The sequence below is a fragment of the Falco naumanni genome, chromosome 5, assembly GCF_017639655.2.
Source record: "Falco naumanni isolate bFalNau1 chromosome 5, bFalNau1.pat, whole genome shotgun sequence".
NCBI lineage: Eukaryota > Metazoa > Chordata > Aves > Falconiformes > Falconidae > Falco > Falco naumanni.
In genome coordinates, this window is record NC_054058.1 from 60,815,775 (window position 1) to 60,835,055 (window position 19,281).

General features: G+C 40.3%; 1 protein-coding gene across 4 annotated transcripts in view; it reads left to right on the top strand.

Annotated features, from left to right (window-relative positions):
* Positions 1 to 7,815, top strand: part of NAV3 (neuron navigator 3) — a 273,383-nt gene extending 265,568 nt beyond the window's left edge. For 3 of the 4 annotated variants that reach the window (XM_040596077.1, XM_040596079.1, XM_040596080.1), the window contains 4 exons: positions 244 to 440; positions 1,061 to 1,179; positions 3,933 to 4,136; positions 6,244 to 7,815. In XM_040596077.1, coding sequence (XP_040452011.1) covers positions 244 to 440; positions 1,061 to 1,179; positions 3,933 to 4,136; positions 6,244 to 6,363 — 640 coding nt within the window. In that variant the 3' untranslated portion in view covers positions 6,364 to 7,815. The remainder of the gene's footprint in view (positions 1 to 243; positions 441 to 1,060; positions 1,180 to 3,932; positions 4,137 to 6,243) is intronic. The other variant, XM_040596078.1, reaches the window with a different exon arrangement.
* Positions 7,816 to 19,281: the final 11,466 nt, after the last annotated feature.

Genomic DNA, 19,281 nt, shown 5'->3' on the forward strand with positions numbered 1-19,281 from the left:
AGCAAGTTGCTGAAGACAATTGCATTCTGGCATGCCATTTGCCTTCAGCGGTGTCTTGAATTCCTGCTGAAACCTGTAATGTTTGTGTTGTGACAGCGGACAATAATGTGATCTATTGGAACAGTTTTATACTTGGTGACTAATGAGACTCATAAGCCTATGACATTACCTTCATCTGTATGTTTAAGAGGAAATTATGTATTCGCTATTCATTGCTGCTTGACATTTATCCTTTCTACCCAGGTGGGTGCTGTGTGCTAATCACACAGAGCCTGTTAAAGGTTTCTTGGGCAGATATCTGAGAAGGAAACTGATTGAGACTGAAATAGAAAGGAATATACGCAATAATGAGCTCATCAAAATCATTGACTGGATCCCCAAAACATGGCATCATCTCAACAGCTTCCTAGAAACGCACAGTTCTTCAGATGTAACCATTGGTGAGTCCATTGGTGAAGTGGTTTGAAGTAAGGATGCAGGCTGAGCATTTTAGAGATTTGTGAAAGATATACTATGTTTTGAAAAGTTGTCATCTCTCAATGAGAAATACTAAATCAGTGTGGGGAATCTGTCTGGTTGCCAGTGAGATTGAAATGAAAATCGAAACTTTAATGAGAGAATATGTATTCCCTGGTATTGCTGCCTTGGTTACTAAAGACTTTCAAGTAAATGGTCATAATTTTAAAAAGTTAAATATACAAAAAAACAACCTCAGTAGCAAATTTCCTAAGCTTAATCTTTTTTCCCTGCTTTCACACTGCAGTATAATTACAGCGATAAAACCACTTGGACCTGAGGTCTTTTAGTAGAATAGCAAAGAAGACATCCTTTCACATAGCTTTGCCCATAAAACTTGTAAGCGATCATCAGGCTCTAGATTTGAGGAAAGTGACAATAGTTAATTTTTAATAACAGGAGAATGATAGCTCCCTTATTATGGTCCTGTATTAGTATTCTATTCACTTGAGTTCACTCCAATGCTACTTTTTAAATTCTGTTAAGATTATTTTTAGTGTGTTCCCTAGTTCTACTTTTCTTAATACACAACTTGACTTCTTAGGTCCCCGCCTTTTCCTCCCTTGCCCTATGGATGTTGATGGCTCCAGAGTGTGGTTCACAGACCTCTGGAACTATTCCCTGGTGCCATATCTCCTGGAAGCTGTGAGAGAAGGACTGCAGGTATGTCATTTCTTTCCCAGCCTTCTTTTTTTTTTTTTTTTTTTTTTTTTTTTTTTTAGATTAGTTTCATAGGCTTTCTCCAAGCTACTTTAAACCAGTACATCCAAGTATGAATGCTGTTGCATCTGCAAGAAGAAAATCTGTGGAGGGGTTATAAGAATCAGCCTTGAACTCCTCTCGACTTGCCCTTACTCTGATGTATAATTTGGCTTTGCCTGCTCTGGTACTAGCATATGTTGTATTTTATGGAGAGGTTTTCTCCTCTGTGACTGCAGGAAGGTTCTTTTTCCACTGTTTAAAGAGTTCACAGCAATGCTAAATGCAGCTCAGATTGCCTCCCTGAGTCAAGGAGGTCTTAGCCTATCCCTACAGGGAAAAGTTAATAGCCCTTACAGTAGTGCAAGAAAATAGCTTTGGTCTGTAATCCTCTCCCACCTACATACACATGCAGGCACACAGCCTTGTGGAGGAAAGTTTGTGAACAAGGATATTTCCACCATTTAGGAAAAAAATAAAAAACCATTGCCCTTATCTAGCCAGGTTGAGGTAATTTACTCTTTGGCCCTGCTGAACATGAAGGTTTGTCCCTTTTTGCCCTTACAGGTTGCAACCCTGCTTGTATTTTCTTATAGATTTATCTCTGCTTTTTTCTTTCTTTGTGTGGGCTAACGTTTCCTCCTGACTATAAGTCTCATTTTGTGTAACAGTGCCATCAGATTGGAGTGCTTCAAAGTTCCCTCTATCCTATCTGCTCCAGAGCTAGGTGTTAGCAGTAGTTCCACTGATTGTTAATGAACTACTAATATTTCTTATACTTAAATAGAAAGAGGGCTACAGATAGATTTGCTGTAGAAAGCACTGTAAATTGTCCCATGTAGATTAAGATTTCAGACCATTCCACACATTCTAGGCAAACATAAATCTTGAAATTAATCCTTTCTTTCCCCAATATTTATTTGGCTTTCTCCCTTTCCCTTTTTCTTTTATGTGCTGCAATTTTATGTTCTCTGAATACATGTTTTGTGGAAAGGCAGTTTTTTGCCACACATGACACTGAAAGAATTTACTACATAGTGCAGAGGGGATTGTTTTAGATAAATCAAAGAACAGTGTAAGCAACTGTGATTTCTTCATCACCTTGTATTGACATCATGACATATTGATGTGATGTAGGCTTAGAATCTTGCCTGTTGAATATCTCAGTTTCCTAAAACAGCTTATCTCTCTGGGAATTATAGACTGTTTATGCCTTGTGCAAAAACTGCCAAATGTGATAGAAAAGCCACAGTGAGATTAACAGCACTTGTTTAGACCAGCTATAAAAGTGCAGTGCTATTCTTCATGCTCATATTTTCCTAAGTATACGGGGTACCTACTTAAATGAAAACTTCTTTTCTGAAGCAGAAGATGGCAGCATATAGAAGAAAATACGTTATTTCATGATCCATTCCAATCTTTAGTTGCTTTGTATGGCTTCCGTAGAATAACATCATTAATAATAAAGAGAAATCTTTTACATGATATAATTAGATGTTCCTGGAACCAAGAACAGGGAGAAAATGCCTTTCTAGCCTGGTACTTTGCAAACTCACTTGTCAGACACAGGATTTACAAGCCTTGCTCCATATTCCAGAAGATTTAATCGTTGTTTGTGTCAGATGAGGGGAGGTGCTGCCTACAGCCTGGAGTTTAGCCTGCTACCTCCCTGAGAAACATTTCCTCTTGGTTTATTTAGGCAGATCCCTGTTACAGCAGCCTAACCTCAGCATAGGGCAGAAGGAATCTGAGAATCTCTGTGCACAATACAGGGAATGTGCCTGCCTAACCTGGAGCTCTGGATTCAGCAAGTGCCTGGGAGCAGGTGTTGCAGTGATAAGCATGACTCATCTCTCTGGCTTTAACACTAAAATCCTTCACTGTTTTACTCCCTTTAGGAGCGCAGCCCATCTAAATACTCCATGAGTGTATGCCCTGCCAATATTATGCTGCTCCTTGGATTGCATGAGTCTGAGCTGCAAGAAATCACAGAAAGCCCTGGTGAATGGCTCCCCATCCCAATGTGTCATTGTCATAGCTAAAGGAAATCTGTAAAGCAGCAACCAAGGGGCTCTTGGTTAACGTGTTACCTGTGAACAGCGATGTGGACAAGGGTGCATTTTACTGAGGAAGCTACCAGACCTAAATTTACAGTATTCTCTGTCTTCCTTCCTCTGTGCTCCTTCTAGATTCATAAGTATTTTTGTGTTTCATAGCAGGGAAAAAATACCATTTGAAGATTTCTTCTCTTAACCTTATGAAAGATTTTAAACTTAAGGTGTAGACAGATGTCTGCTTCTGCATCCCATTTTACTAGGAGAAAAGAACAATCTGTACTGGCACTTCCTAATTCACTTCAAACAAAATCCAATTAACTTGAATGTTTTAGCTAGGTCTGAGTTAATTTCACCTATATGCCCTAAGCAAATTACCTAAAGGTCTCATTTCACATTGCATGAAGAACTTGTGGCTCCCACTGTTGCCTACAAGTATCACTAGTTATGGAGTGCTTTTCAACTCACAGCCACTCCACATGTTGAAGGAGGATTAATGGAGATTAAGTTTTTTGAATGTGGTATCATATCCAAGTGCTGAGCACATCTGAAAGTAAACCACTTACTAAAATATTTTAGATGATTTTGATTACTTTTGTCTGCTGTTACAACTGGTACTGAAAACTCTGTAGGATACTTACCTGTGTTACATCCATCATACAGATGTACGGTAAGAGGGCACCCTGGGAAGATCCCTCCAAGTGGGTAGCTGATACCTATCCATGGAGCTCTGCATCTCTACAGCATGAGTGGCCGTCACTGCTTCAGTTAAGACCAGAAGATGTTGGTTATGAAGGTTATGCATCAGCAAAGGAAGGAACAACCTCAAAGCATGTTCCACAGACTGATACAGAAGGGGATCCCCTGGTAAGATTTAAACTTCAGGGAAAAGGCTTTCCAGTATGTACTTTACTGTTACACGTTAAATTGTACATTGTACAGTAAAAAACTACTGTGTACCTGTTCCAAAATGGGCTTTTAAAATTAATCCTATTACAATTTATTAAAAAGATTGAAAATAACAAGGAAAATCTAGCAGGAGGGCAGCTATCACCATCATGTTAATAATGTTTGGGTACCACTCTTCAGCAACTTATAATCCGTTTATTCTAAAAACACCTTTCTAGGTTGGGCAGTCCTTCCTGTACATTCTACAAATGAAGGACTGAGAAATTCACATTATCTAACTTGTCTATCATAGTGAATTTACTGGAAATGCAAATTAGACAGCCATCCTCCCATCCCTCAAAATATTTCAAAATAACTGAAGACAGGAATGCAAGTGTGGTGGCATTAAAAGATAAGAGGATGATTTCCCTCAAGGCCATGTATTGTTTTATTTAAATATGATTCCAGACATTTGGGTTTACCATTGCCTCCTCTGATAATGGACTATTAAATTGCATATATTGAACCGCTGTTATTGTATAGTGCTTTCTCTATAGACTGCCTTTATCACAATTCAAAATATCGTTTTAGAGAACTGTACTTCTGTAAAACAGACAGCCCTTGGAAAAGGGATTTTCTCAGATGAAAATGCATTTAATTTTTATCTGTGCTAAGAAAATGACTCCTATGCCTCAGTGAAGTGTTTGATATCCAAAACCAGACTTTGCACCCTGAAGAAGTATAGAAAATCAACTCGTTTGATCCTGTCTCCCAGTCCATAGGCTTTGGGGTGATGGTTTGACCTTGTGGTTTGGGCTGCCAGTGAGTGTACTGGCCAGGATTCCAGCATATATACATCCATCGTCTCCACTAAGGTGAAAATACTTGGGCAGCTCAAGCTCAGTGTCCCGTCACCCTCGCTCCCTGCACACTGTGATCAGTGTCTGTATCTGACTAAGTATCTGAAGGTCGAAGTTTGTGAATGGAGGGCTTGCCTCTGCCTGCAGTAGAGCTCACAGGGAGACAGACACTGCGCTTGTGGAAACAGGACGTGTCACACCCAGTGCATGTATCCTGTATTCTCAAACATGGATGGATACCTATTAAACCTGCAGCAAAAGCTACCTGATAACATTAAAGAGTATTAAACACTGTTCAGTGCCTAGAGGAAACTTTACAAGCTGTGCAGGTTGAAGCCATTGAGATGTAAGGATTCCTGAACAAACTGGAAAAAGGGGCTTCACACACAAACACACGAGAATACCTTTTTCTCTTTGGTTTTTCATTGCCTGCTTTTTTGTGATGGCATTATATTTGTTCCTTGAAAAACACTAAAGGAATGTCAACATTGCTTGCAGCCCTGATCGTGCTGGGAGAAGCAGATGTTTTATAAATAATATCCCGAGTGTTACACAGAGTTATGCGTCAAGTATCCAAGTAATTCTCAGGGGCTTAATGCTGCTCTTTGATGATTTTTCAGATGGGTTTCAGGTTCTAATAATCCCCAAATTATGTGGAGGCTCTCCTCTCCTTGGTAGGAGGATCTGTTGCTGCTCCCCTGCTGAGGTCAGCCTCTCAACAGCAGATGGGACTCTTCTGCAGCAGATGGCCTCAGTCCACCCCATCTCTCACTCCCTCCCCATCTCTCTCTTGTAGAGGGGGTATGTTAGTGTCATTGTTTTCAATTGTTTTTCCAATGAAGTGTGTCTATGCCATCCAAATATTATCTGGAAGCTTGACTGTCTCCAAATATGGGTCCAGATGTCCAGCTGAGATACAGTTTCCTTCCCCTGCCAGTGCTGCAGCTGCGGCCAGTCTCACCCTTGAATTAAAGAGAGTTACCAGGCATCTCCATTGTATCCCTCTGGCTCTTTGGACCTTTAAACTTCTATTTAAAGACCAGAAGAGAATGAAAAGGGTGCCAAGGGGAGCCACTGACATCCTACCCTTTCAGAAATCCTTTTGTATGGTCCCCTCAGCTAGATACCAGCACACCTCATACAGCAAGGGAGCTTAATTAAATTTTAACATGGTCACTGCAGCGTTAAATGAGATGAGATTATGTAAACTTGCCTTCTTCTTTCAGATGAATATGCTAATGAGGCTTCAAGAGGCAGCCAACTATTCGAGTGCACAAAGCTGTGACAGTGATAGCACCAGCCACCATGATGACATTTTGGATTCATCCCTTGAATCAACCCTCTGAAAGGGACAAACCTTGGTGGAGGATTATGGTAAAATCTGTTTCCACTAGACCACTGCCAGTATTAATGCAGCACGCCGAGGTCCCTGAGTGAGCATGGTGTGTTGTAGGTAGGCAGGAGACCTAACTTGCAAAGTCAGGAAGAAAAATTGAAGTGGAAAGCTTGAATTAGTTTAATTTCAAGGCATTTCAATACCTATGGAGCCAAGTGAGACTCCGTTTGTCAACTGGAAAGGGCCCTAGACCAAGGGCATCTAAGCAGATTGCACACGTGTTAGCCAAACTGGAATATTTTTTTTCCCCTTTTCCTCTTTCTCTCTCTCAGTCTCTCTCTGCCTCTGTTTCTCTGTACAAGTTTACACTGCAACTTCTTCTGGTTTTTTCCTTTAGTTTACCCTGAGAAGCTGCATGAACAATGCAGTCTTCTAATTCTCTTCTAACCTCTGTTGTGCCACATGGTGCTGGTCACAGGACTGCAGTGGTGTTTGTGTTGTACGCTACTGCCCATTCCAAAACAAGTCAAAGATGATGGTAGTAACTCAGAAAGCACAAACAGTATTGTGCAATCACCAGAAAACATGACTGTGATATGCTGGATAAGTGCCAATTTAATTCTAACTGCCATGGTCACGGTGATGCGCTCCATCAAGTTTTTAGTACACTATTCACAGATTTTATAAAGTTGTTTTTACCACAAAGGTCTTTTTTAACCACCTGCCCACTCCTTAACAACAATTTTATACCAATTATTAACCAACACTGATTAAAGGCTTTTTAGGGCTTCATTTGTTTGAGCCTTTTCAGTGAAAGAAGGAACATTTCTTATGGTGCTGTCTCACTGCCTTAAAAAACAGATTTCTAGAACAGTTTTACAGTTGGTTTAATTCCTAAACCATTGGTAATTTACACTGTTTTTTTCTTCATTTAATAATGAGAAAACATCAGTTAACACAGTAGCCTCATATCTGTATATCATGATTTTTTAAAGTAATGGATAGGAGAAAGAACAGTTGCTATATAATATTTTTATCTTGTGAATAGATTGCTCTGCCTACCCTCAGAAATACACAAGGAACCCAAACCCACTTCCACTGCCACCTAAATGCTGAGGAAATCGGCTTAAATCCATTTGGTCCCATGGAATGGAGTTTTTGGAGGATAGATGTTTTGAATTCTTATCCAGCAGAGCTGGATGCACTTGATGCAGCATGAGCACAAATATATGTTTTGGTTTTTTTTTTTCCTTTTTCTAGTTTTAGCATGTTGTTTTGATTGCTATTGTTGTACATGAAGAATTCAACATAAAAGAACACTGAAGCAGTGATGTCCACTGTGGAAGAGGAAGAGTTTATACTGTAAAAGTGGGTTGGTTTTGCACAGTCTACTGGGTGGGTATTGTAAATATTGGAGGAAAAAAAAAAAAAAAGAAAAAAGAAAAATAAAAAAAAAGCCTTGCACAAATCAAATCAGAAACAAGCAAACAAACAAAATTGTATTTTATTCTGTTGGTGTTAAGAGATGTTTCACTTGCTGAGATTTCCTGTATGTTGCAAACAAATACAGAATGCAAACCTTAAAAGCTGTTATTACCTGGTGTGTTTGTACCGTACTTACAGTTGTTATGACTATGCAGGAGCTATCAATGCTACAGTCAGCACGTTTCAATATCTATATGAAGCCAATACATTTGGGGGTGGGGTGGGGTGGGGTGGGGTGGGGGGGAGAGAAAATCTGAAAATGTTTTAAGTGCGTACGTCACGGCAGGCTACAACCAGATTGCATCCAAACTGCTCAGAATAATCACAAACGCTCTTTTACCACAAGAGGCGTTCGGTTAAAATAGGTGCACATGAACAAGAAGGTATCTAAGGGCTTTGGCATTGTGTAGACATGTACTGTACACCTCCAGGGATGTTACCTTCGGGCTGTGTATTTGGTGCTATTAACTCCTTGTGGCCACCCTGTGGTCACTCGCTCTAAGACCAAGATTAACCAATGCAGTTTCCAAATGGCACTGAGCTGCATCGCTGAATCTAGAGGTTCCTACACGGTGCTATTGCCCTAATAACAACACTCTACTGATTTTATGCACGTAGGATTCAGTCAGACCAACATCACACCCCCCACGTCTGAGTCTGTTTCCGATGCAAAATGTCAGCGCATACATCTTACCTGACTTGACTAAAGGAAAGCTGCTCTTTCCTGTACCTGTGCTCTGAGCAAACCTGCAAATCGTTTCCTGCCATATTTAACACACAAACACACAATACTACATATACAAAACTTCCTGCAATACATCTCAGTGAGTCCACCTAGTTTACAACTCAGAAATTGTTTGTGAAACATTTGTCTGTACACATTTTATATTTTGTACATTTTTGATGTAACATATCATGTAAATAGACAGAAACAGTGAAATAAATCATCTGAAAAGTTTTGTAGTCTTTGTAAAGCCCTAATAATAAGTATTTGGTGTCATCGGACTTAACTGGATGATGTATTTTCTATTGGTTTATTGTTCCTCTAGCTTGTAAACCAGCTTGCGTATATTTTTTTTGCAGGTGTGCGCACTGTATCTGTCTAAATTATTACTTTGCCATTAAAGTGGAATTATTTATTGAAAACACAGTCTGGTGTTTTTGCAGTCAGGACCATTTAACGGTTAGATATTATTTCAAATATAAAAACATACAAACAAAATGGCAAACTGAAGGATGTGATTTTCTGTATTCAGCAGATCTGATCTCCGTAAAAACAAAATTAAGTACCGTTTCTAGTTCCAGGGATTCAGTATGATTTTTTAACGGCTGTTTTCATTGTGGGAACAGCTTGTGCAGTTCAGAAACAGCTTTACAGTCTCCCTGTTCTCAAGATTATCTTCAAATACAAGTCGGTTGATTTCAGTGGTGGTAAATCTGTACAAAACTGGTGCGTTATTTTTTGTTGCCTTATTTTCAAACTCGAAGGCCTTAGAGCTACTTCCTCAGCAGGTATACATCAATATGATCTAATAGAATTCAAAGAAAGAAATTAGAATTATGTCAGTCAGCTAATCACAGACTTTGAGGCCAGAAGAGATCATTATGATCCCGCAAGTTGTACCATCTCAGCTGTAAATCTCAGCAGCAGGTCTGTAATTTCTGAAATTGTCATATCCCTGGAAGGACCCTTAGACATAACAGTGCGGAGCAGAACATCCAGCACCTTGCTGTCATTATGGCTAATTATTCACTGGGTGGATTTGTTTTGTAAGGGCTTTATTTGCAGTTAGGTCTTAAATCTCTCTCTTTTCAAGAGAAAAATACCCCAAACTGTCTTTTGCTATGCCTTTTCTTCCTATACTAAAAACCCAACCACAATCAAAAACATATTTTACATTTAAGTAATAGTCTTCCTTGCTTTTGTTTTTGATAAGACAAGCAGCTTGCTCAGTCTTAGCTTTTCATGATAAGACATGCCGTTCAGACCTCCAACACAATTTTTGAAGGACCTTCTGACTACTTTTTGGTTTGTCGTTGTCCTTTCTGAAGTGTGGGTATGAGAACCGCACATGGCATTACTGTGGTGATTTTACTTTTGCTATAAACAGAACTAATAGCACCTTCCTACACCCGCTTCTTATTTTCCCTGCTTAGTCTTCAGAGCTGACATTCACTCTCTAATTGCATCATCCTACTGCAGGCTCATGTTCAGTTAATTATCTACCAAGACCCTGATTTCTTTTCATGTTGCATCATTTTGAAATACTTTGTCCAATCCTGTCTGTATAAACTATGCTCTTTGTTCCTTAGATGTATGACTGCAAATTTATCTGCATTAAAAGAGGATATTCAAATCAGCCCACCCTACCAAATGATTCAGATCATTCTCTACAACCAGTATCTGTCTAATTTATCACTCCACCAGCTTTCCTGACTTCAAAAATCTGCTAACCATCATCTTACTTTGTCTTCTAGTTTGTAGGTAAAGGTAGTAAGTAATGTTTTGTCAAGAACAGACTTCTGTAGAACCTGGTAGGACCCTCTGTGAAGGTTTCTGTTTTACAGCTACACTGTTGAGTTACTTACGTCATTGGTATATTTGTATTCCAGTTAACATGGGTATGAATATTAGAATGTCATACAAAACCATGTGTGTATAATATTATAGGGAATATATGATGAGTTACATGGCTTCTCTACCACTGCAGGTCTCCAAGGGTGGATTAGATTAGTTTCTGTCAAAAATTACATATGTAGAGCTGATCTTACACAGAAGGGGGAATAGACTAGATGACTTTAGTGATCTCTGTGCAGCTTTCCTATAATTCAGTGCTGCAGTCTGCACATTATCCAGCTGCCACTACTTAAGGGAAAAGATAGGAAATTTAACTGTCAAACTCATTCTGTGCCTACTCACTCAGCATATCTGTTAGCCTTCATCTGGAGACCTGCCTAGTGAATGCCCAGGTTCCCAGGGCAGGAACAGGAAAGGGAGCAGGATAGTACAGCCTCAGAAAGAAAAGGGGTTTTAGCAAAGTACTTGGGACATTGCTCTTGCTTACAAGAACTCATTTTTTATACTATCATTAAATGCCACTGTGTTTCTCAGCATGCACTACTTTTTCTTGATAGCCAAATAATGTCACGCAAATTAAATGCTACTACTAAGTCTGGCAACGCAGGAGCTACAGATGCACTATCATGGGAGAAATATATTGCCGGGTAATAATACTAGTAGCAGAAAATAGAATCTGTCATGAAAGATAAATTAACTAAGACCCAGGCCATGTGACCTTGCCTTTTTACACTAAATTGCATTTACTGTTCTTTGTTCAATTGCAACCTTAAACAAATGTTGATAAATAGCAATGAGTGAGCACACTGAATGAAGTCCTGGTTTTAGTAATAAATTTCATAAATGAAATAATGTTTTGCCTTTGTCAGTGTATTTACTTGTGTAAGCAGTTTTTATTGAATCGGATTACATAATTTAGGAAACTAAAATGCATCTTGACAATTAAATGCCAAAGCTGAAAGAAAAGGCACCTGGTAACTGCTATGTAAGAAAATAAAGGATTTACATGGTGACGCGTAACCAGTGCTAATGGTTTTATCATGCCATAAATGGATGGCTCTGAAAGAACAAAGAAGCAAACAAAATACATGTCATCTGTATGACCAAGCCCCAAGGACTTAGTGAACCAAGTCATTTTAACTAGTGAACTCTATTTTAGCACTGATAATTCAATGCACCCTAAATATGTCCAGCTAATCCCATGTTCTGCACTCTGCAAGTGCAATGAAAAGACATACACAGACTGAAAAAGAAGATTCTTTAGTGCAGCTGTTAATGCAGGTAAGATGTTCCACTCAGGCGGGCCACATACAACAGAGAAAAGGCTTCTCAACAGCAGTCCCTGAGCTACCAGAAATAATTGGGTGGCAAAATGAGTAATTTAGCTCCATCATTTCCACACTCTTCATGTAACTATCATGATCTTTAGTGTAGCCTGTCCCTGCTTATCCAGGTCAACCTAATGGCATTGTATTGTACTGCCTCTTGATTGTGGTAGGGGAAGTCACACTAGAGGCAAAATCTTACACCTTAACTAAACTGACATTACAGACCAAATATATTTTTCATCTACAGGAAATAAATCTAAAGGCCAAGTAAGAAAAAAACTTTATTTCCTATTAGTAATTGCTGTGGTTAATCTCATTATTACTTAATATCTTTGTATTATTGCTTTTGTAGTGCCAATGTGACTCAAACACTTAAGAAATATTTTTCTTGTAAAAAAAATATCATCTTTCCAAGTGCAAAATCTGAACTGCTTGTTTGAGAGCTGGTTAATACCTTGTTTCAGACTACCAGCCTATTTAACAGACTACATCCACACACAGTAAATTTCATTTCTAGCTTCAGGGTCTCTGATGTTAAAGAACATGTGTAATCTTACTACGCATTCCATGTAAGTGATGTTCCTTAATTTCTGGCCCGATTATAGTGTTAAGCATGTGAAGTGCCTTCCTGATTTAGACTTCAGTGCCTGCAATTCATTCTTCCATAAACCACTGTCTTTTAAGGGTAAGGGTCAACTAACTGCTGCAAGATTCAGCTGAGCATTGTTTGTAAAAACTGCAGAATATTACACTGAAGAATTATAATTTAATGGTATGCTTATACACAGCATTCAGTAGGTTGCTATATTGCCTGGTGTAATGTTCTCTGAAGTTAAATAAAACCTTCATACTATGTTGCTAATCAGGATGGAGGGAGATCTCCTCCTTTTCTGGAGTGGAGCAGCTGCTAGCAATAAAACCTAAGTACCTATTTGTAGCTGCAGGACAAGAGAGAGGTTCCTCTACCTGGGGGAAGATAGATAAGCTATAGCATATGTTACAGGGCATGCTGGAAGAAATCTTTCATACTGGGAAAATATCGGTATCATTTAGCCGTTACCATTCCTTGCTGTATACCAGAATCAGGTAATTTTTATAATCAGTCATAACATTATCTTAAGGTGTCAAGATATTTGAGGGGTTTCTGAACTATGCAGTAATGAAAATATAGGACTGAAACTCAGTATGAACCTTAGAACAAATATCTGTGCTTTAAAGGCCGTGTTATATTGAAACTTTCTGCCTAATGACCAGGGACAATACGGTGAGCAGAAATTACACCTGCATTCACAGAAAGCTCCGTGCTTGCTGAAGAATGGCGAGTCTTGTTCTTGTCCTTCCTCTGGGAGAGCAGGATAAAAAGAAAATGGGGGTTTGGGTTCATTTGCCTATTCACATTCACAAAAACATCCCATTGCTGCTGATTCTCTCCCTTCAGTTTTGTTAGCAGACCTGCTGAATATCAAACCACAGCTGGTCAAGAAGTTTCCAACTAACAAGCCTGTCTTTGATATTCTTTCGTGCATCATTTTGGCTTTAAGAGTAAATAATCTTTGGATGTACTACAAGCAGAGGATATTTTTGGCCTTGTTTCTTGCCATGTCACCAGGCAGCTGCTTCAGAACCAGAATTACAAAGGTCCGCAGCTCTGGTAAAGTTCTGTTCAGGACCCACGGTATGAATCTTATTGCTGCAGAGCCAAAGATGCTCACTGCAGGGATTCAGTGCTCAGGTCTCCTGGCAGCCCTGAATGCTCCCTCTCCAGCCAGGGGGGTAGGATTTCCTGGCATCCCTTGGATGCTGGGGAAATACCCATACTACACTCAACTCCCATGGAGGATCACCTCCTGAAGTTGAAGATGGTGTAAACTGTTAGGATGTGCAGAAGGGAGAGAGGACAAAGCAGATGGTTGTTCTGGTCTCTTCCAGGCACTATGAGCAAAGCTACTTATAATTTCTGGAATGAAAGCATGGAGCATTTCCTTCTATTGGAATTTTTTAGATAAGCTTTTACTGAAATTATTCCAAACACACACAGGCACACACAGAGGAATTTCCTGTAAAGGCCATTTCTGTATTAAACCAGTGTTTTGGTGTTAATACAGGTTCCTTAATAGTTCATTTGGGCTGCAGTAGCAACGTTAACTTTGCTGAGGCAGACATTGCAGCTTGCTCTGGGAACCACCGTTCCCAAAGTGGGGAAGATGTGCTTAGAGAGCTCTCTCAAACTTGGGGTTTAGCCTTTATTTTTCTCTTGGGACCTTTTTTAGATAGGAAAATAGCTCCTGGCGCTATCACAGGTCTTTTCCTCTACATTTTCCCTTCTCTCCTTTCTGTCCCTTCTTCCTCTTTTGCCTTTCTTGTATGTCTTCCTCTTCTCACTGCTGTTCCTGTTGACACTCGGTTTGGTTCCCCTTCTCTCCCTGACACATTTCACGTGTCCATCTCCTCACTCTCCAGAAGGCTGCTTGCTGCTCAGAGCATGCAAGGACAGCATCATGTCCCTTTCTGGCTCTGAACGCTGAGCATATGCTGTCGCAGCTGAGTGGTGTGCAGCAACAGCAATCAGCCAGCGACATCCCCTCCCGCTCACTGCCTGAGCGCTGGCTGTTCTGCCAGCGCTGTGGTAAGACCCATTGCAGCAGCAGGAGAGGACAGCAGGCTCTGGGAAGGAGCCCTGAACCTTACCCATGGCAATATGTTTGCAGTGAAAAAGCTGAATGACTTGCAAGGTCATAGATTCTTGGTGCTCCTGTCCATTACTGTATACCACCCTGTCTGCTGGTTGAGAAATGGTAAGTTAAAAACCAACCTTTCCCCATGTTTTAGTACACTGCCAAACCCAAGTAGGTCCTATTTTGAAGCCTAGAGCAAGACTCTGTGGGATATAAGATGGGAGATCTACCATCAGCTAGTATATAGAGAAGGGGGAGCAGAGGCTCCAAAACTGTTCCTCAGCTCTCAGACTGTCTTTTCAGAGGAGTTTTGTTCTCTTTCTTTATTGCTTGCCGGAGGAAAAGAAGGGTATCTGTACTGCCACCTTGGTGACCAGGAATGTGAATTTTCATTTCAAAAAACAGCGGAACTTCGATTCAGTTACAGAAAGTACAAGCAGAAACATCTATCTCATCTTGAAAGTGAACCAAAGTCTCATTGGCAATTTGAAAGAAAATTAGAAATAGTCATGTTACTATAGTGATATTTGTTAAGTAGTCATTAGCTCTGAGCAAACACAGAAAACATTTTTCCATAGCTGTCACTGGAGTTACAATAATCAGATAATACTACTTAGTACTTGCTTAGTGCTTTTGAAACATCATCTTGAACTACTTTACAAAGGTCAGGACAAGCATTATTATTAAGGAATGAATGGGAAAGAAATCTCATTAACAGCAGCAGGGTGCAGATGACAATATAGCACAGCGTCACACATAGATCTCTGTCTCAAGATGCTGCTAATGAAGAAAGCTCTAGAACTGATTGCCATTCTTATTATCTATCATCTCTGTATTGGGAAGGTCATGTATATAATATGCAGCTTCAGAACATTTTTTTTAACTGTTATCATGTAAGGAATTGCTTTCAATAAGTGAAAAAGATGTTGAAAAAGCCTTTTAGACCCGCGTAACTGCTTCTAGAAAATAAGAAACATTTTGTTGTCTGTGAGCACATAAGCATTCATATGTTCACGTACAGAGAAAGAGAGGGGGGAAAAGTCATTGGATTTAGGGATTTTAGAAAAGTGGATTTCATGGAAATGTTGATGTTACCTAAGTGATGAAGGAGCCTGAATTCTATTTTCAATAGTGGCTTAAGACTGGTTGAGTAGCTTCGTGTGATCCCTTGATAGTCTTTAAATTTATGGTAGTTTGTGACAGTTTTCCTCAAAATCTCTATACTTGAGGTTAAACTTGACAAGGGTAAGCATTTCAGCTTGAAGTCCCAGCAGCATTTCTGTCTCTGAATTCCAAATTTCAGCTCTCCCAGTTAGCTGGACTTGGAGGCCTCCATAGCTTGGTAGAACAGGGATTTCCTGTGTGCCTTTGGGAAACAGAGAAGATTAATCGTCTCATATACTGTGATCTAATGTTATGTCTGCAAACGAGATTTCCAGGCAACTGCTAGACATATGTTTTTGCATCCCGTATTTTTAGTTTGATAATGGCAATCTTAGATATAACTCATTTACAGACTAGTCTAGACCAGCCAAAAGACTCGATTTTATTAGGATATGGTTAGGCAGATGTTCTGGCAGCAGCTTCTCCAGCAACTCCACTGAACATGCTCAGCCTAGCTTTCCTCAGGAGATGGCAGCAGCAGCATTCCTGAGATGGCTGCAAACATTTCCATTTACTTTGGGGAGCGTGAGGTGCAAAGCAATAGTTGGGTGGGAAACAACTCTTCCCTCCCCCTGAAAAATCCTTCCTGCAGCCATGTGGAGTGTTATGCTTAGAAATACAGACCTGTGGGTGTTTCTTGCAGTGTGTGATGGCTGAAGGGGTACAGCTAAAGAAAAATTAGAGTTAGCTAGACTTTACCTGGACATTAAATAGATAACCCAAAATCGGTGTTTCCTTTTGATTCAGCTGAACAAAAGGCACTTCCAGCAATGCTGTGGCAGGGTAGCACCATCACGCGTCACCACTGCCAACTCGCCTACAGATGTCTCCTCTGTAGATGCCACGGAGGGATGAAGAAGAAAGGTGAGAGCAGGCTGACATTGTTTGGGCTGGGTCGTGAGCAGGTTTTCACTTTGCCATGGGGGATGCATGGAAGGTGAGGAAGAAAAGAGCAGAGGGGCAATAACATGGCAGAAGCAGGCAGGGAGCAGACTAGGCCATTTTATGTTTTAAACTGTATGTTTTTCTGATGCTATATTGAGAGCACCTGAGCACTTACATATAATGATGAACACCTGTCATGTCTGGTTTGTACCATAATCCTTCCCACACAGGGAGGAGCAGGAGCAGAAAATTTTGTTTTCTGGAGACGTTTTCATTTGTTTGTCTTTAAATGCAAGTGCTGCTGCATGACTGAAGAGGTCAGAGGGTCTCAGGCAGCAGTAGGTGAGGAGCTCCATTGCAGTGCAAGGTTCCCAGTGGGGCTTGCATGGGCAGGATCCACCCTGCTCACAGTTGTCCTGTGCACCAAATGCACAGAGATATCAAGGAATGTCTTCGTCTCAGATGTACAGAGTGTTTTTTTTAATACACCTTGGGCACAACTTCTCAAGCACTTTGATTATACCAATGTATTTAACTTTTTTCTAAATGTTATGCAAAGCCTGTATGTAGCTCAGAAAGAGGTTTGCTATGTATGCAGCATCCTGGCTTCCTGACAAAGGTAGCTATAGTGCTCCACATTACCTGGGTTTTTCTAGGGCTGTGGACTTCATGCTCAGATATACCACACGGCCTTAGTCCAGCTGACAAGTGACAAAAGCAAAAATAACCATTGCCCTGCTCTTACCCTCCACTCTTTTTGCCAATTGTAATTTGTGTTCCATTGTAGCCTGACACTTTTCATCGGTCCTTTGATCACATCCTAGTATGAGATGGTATTGGTGGCGATGACATAATTATCTGTAACAAAAGATGAGCTATGTGTGCTATTAACATATGGTTGCACATGAGTCCAGACCATCAGATTATTATACTTTGTTAGGAAAAAAAAAAAAATTACAGTCTCTGATCATTGATGTAATGGCTACTCGAAAAAAACCCAACCAAAACAAACAAACAAAACCCCCAAAACAAACAAAAAAAACCCCCAAACCAACAAAACCTCAACAACCTCAACCCCCAAAGAAACAAAGTTAAAAAAAAAAAAAAACAAAAAAAACCAGGAAAGACAATAATGCTGTAGGGTTTTTTCCTACTCAGTTCATCTACCCTGGCAGGGTAGTTTTCCTACAAAAAGATGATATCTTGTCTCAGATCCACAGCTCTTCCCTCCCTCCATTTCTGCTGTCTTGTGTAGGCTGTAGGTTGCCTTGAGACAAGAGCAGTGCCCAGGTACTGAGTGACCTTCGGGGCTGCTTGAGTACATCAGCCAGGGTTAGATATTGAAGTTGTTGACATTTTTTCCACTTACCCGTCCCAAAAGGCTACCGCATCCCAAGGGTGGCTACACAGCCCTCTTCTGCCTCATGCTTATGGAGGGTGGAAAGGGGCAGGTTTTGTGTAGGTCCTAGCAGGAAATGTGTAGATTTGAGGTATACCCGTGACCTTAACAAATAAAAATTTTTAAAAAGAAAGGGGATGAGGGGGGTAGGGAGAATGGGTGGGAAGAAGGAGCTGCAGCCAAACCACATCTGCTTCAATGTGGAAGAGCTTGAACAGTTTTTGAGTTATTTATTCACATGCTTGAGATGCCAAGTAGTTGAATAAGGAAGACAAAGTGTGTTAGAGAAGGACTCATGACTTTCTTCCCAACACTCCTAAAAGACCCAGCTCCTTGGAAAGTCAAAGTAGGTGACTTTTGAGGATATAATATGTTTTCTAAAATGATATATTTTACCCCGTCTAGAGCAGGTGTGTCAAGGGCTAGACTTGACACTATGATATTTATATGACAGCTGAAGAACTATCATTCAAGAAGGCCATAGCCATGACTGTGATAGTAATTACCTGCAGGGCAGAAGGGACGGGAGAGCCTACAGAAGCAGAGGTAGTGTGCGGAGTGGCAGTCCTTGTCTGAGAACTGGGAAGTGCTTCTATACTGCCTTTCCCATCACACCCTTCTGATTTCAAATGGTTAATGGTGTGGAGAGGTGAGTGGTCTCTGCTTTGTTGTCTCCAGGTGGCACAGCTGGAACCTGGCTGGATCTAGTTCTCTCACTGCAGCTGACAGAAAGAGGTTATTATTAGCAGAGGATGGTTTTTGGGGAATACTTTAGAGAAATCTGAAGTATTTGCTGTTACAGAGCTGCTCCCAATTGCCAGGACATTTTACATTCTTTTCTGTCTTTAGAAGTAAAAACTAAGCAAGAAAATAATTTTTTCATGTATCCTCTTCTCACCTGAAGTGGCAAATTGTAAGATCAGGAAGCTGAGTACAGATCAAAATGAGGGTGGCGAGACACAGGAAGAGCTTGCCACAAGATGCCATGGGAATTCCATCCTTGGAAATGTTCAGAACTTGAAAGGATATGACCACAAGCAACCTGCTCCAACTGCTAAGTTTAGACCTGCTTTGAGCAAGTGGTCAGACAACGCAACCTTCAGAAGCCAATTCCAATCTTGATCATTATGTGATTCTAGGAAAGAAGGATGAGAAAATAAACCAAAGAACCAAGACTGGCTCCATAAAAAGCACTTTTAATTTGTAAAATGAATTCCTGCAGTTAGCTGCAGCCCATTGAAATTCCACTTTAAAGAGAATAACCAAGAGCAGCAGCAACTCCAGTGTATGCTGCTTTTCAGTCTCTCTTCACTACAGTCCCGTAAGAACTCACAGATAATCTTCCCATCTTCCAAACAAAAGTGTCTGTTCTTTGCTGTAATCCACCATCTGCAGCTGAAGTGCTCTGTCTGTC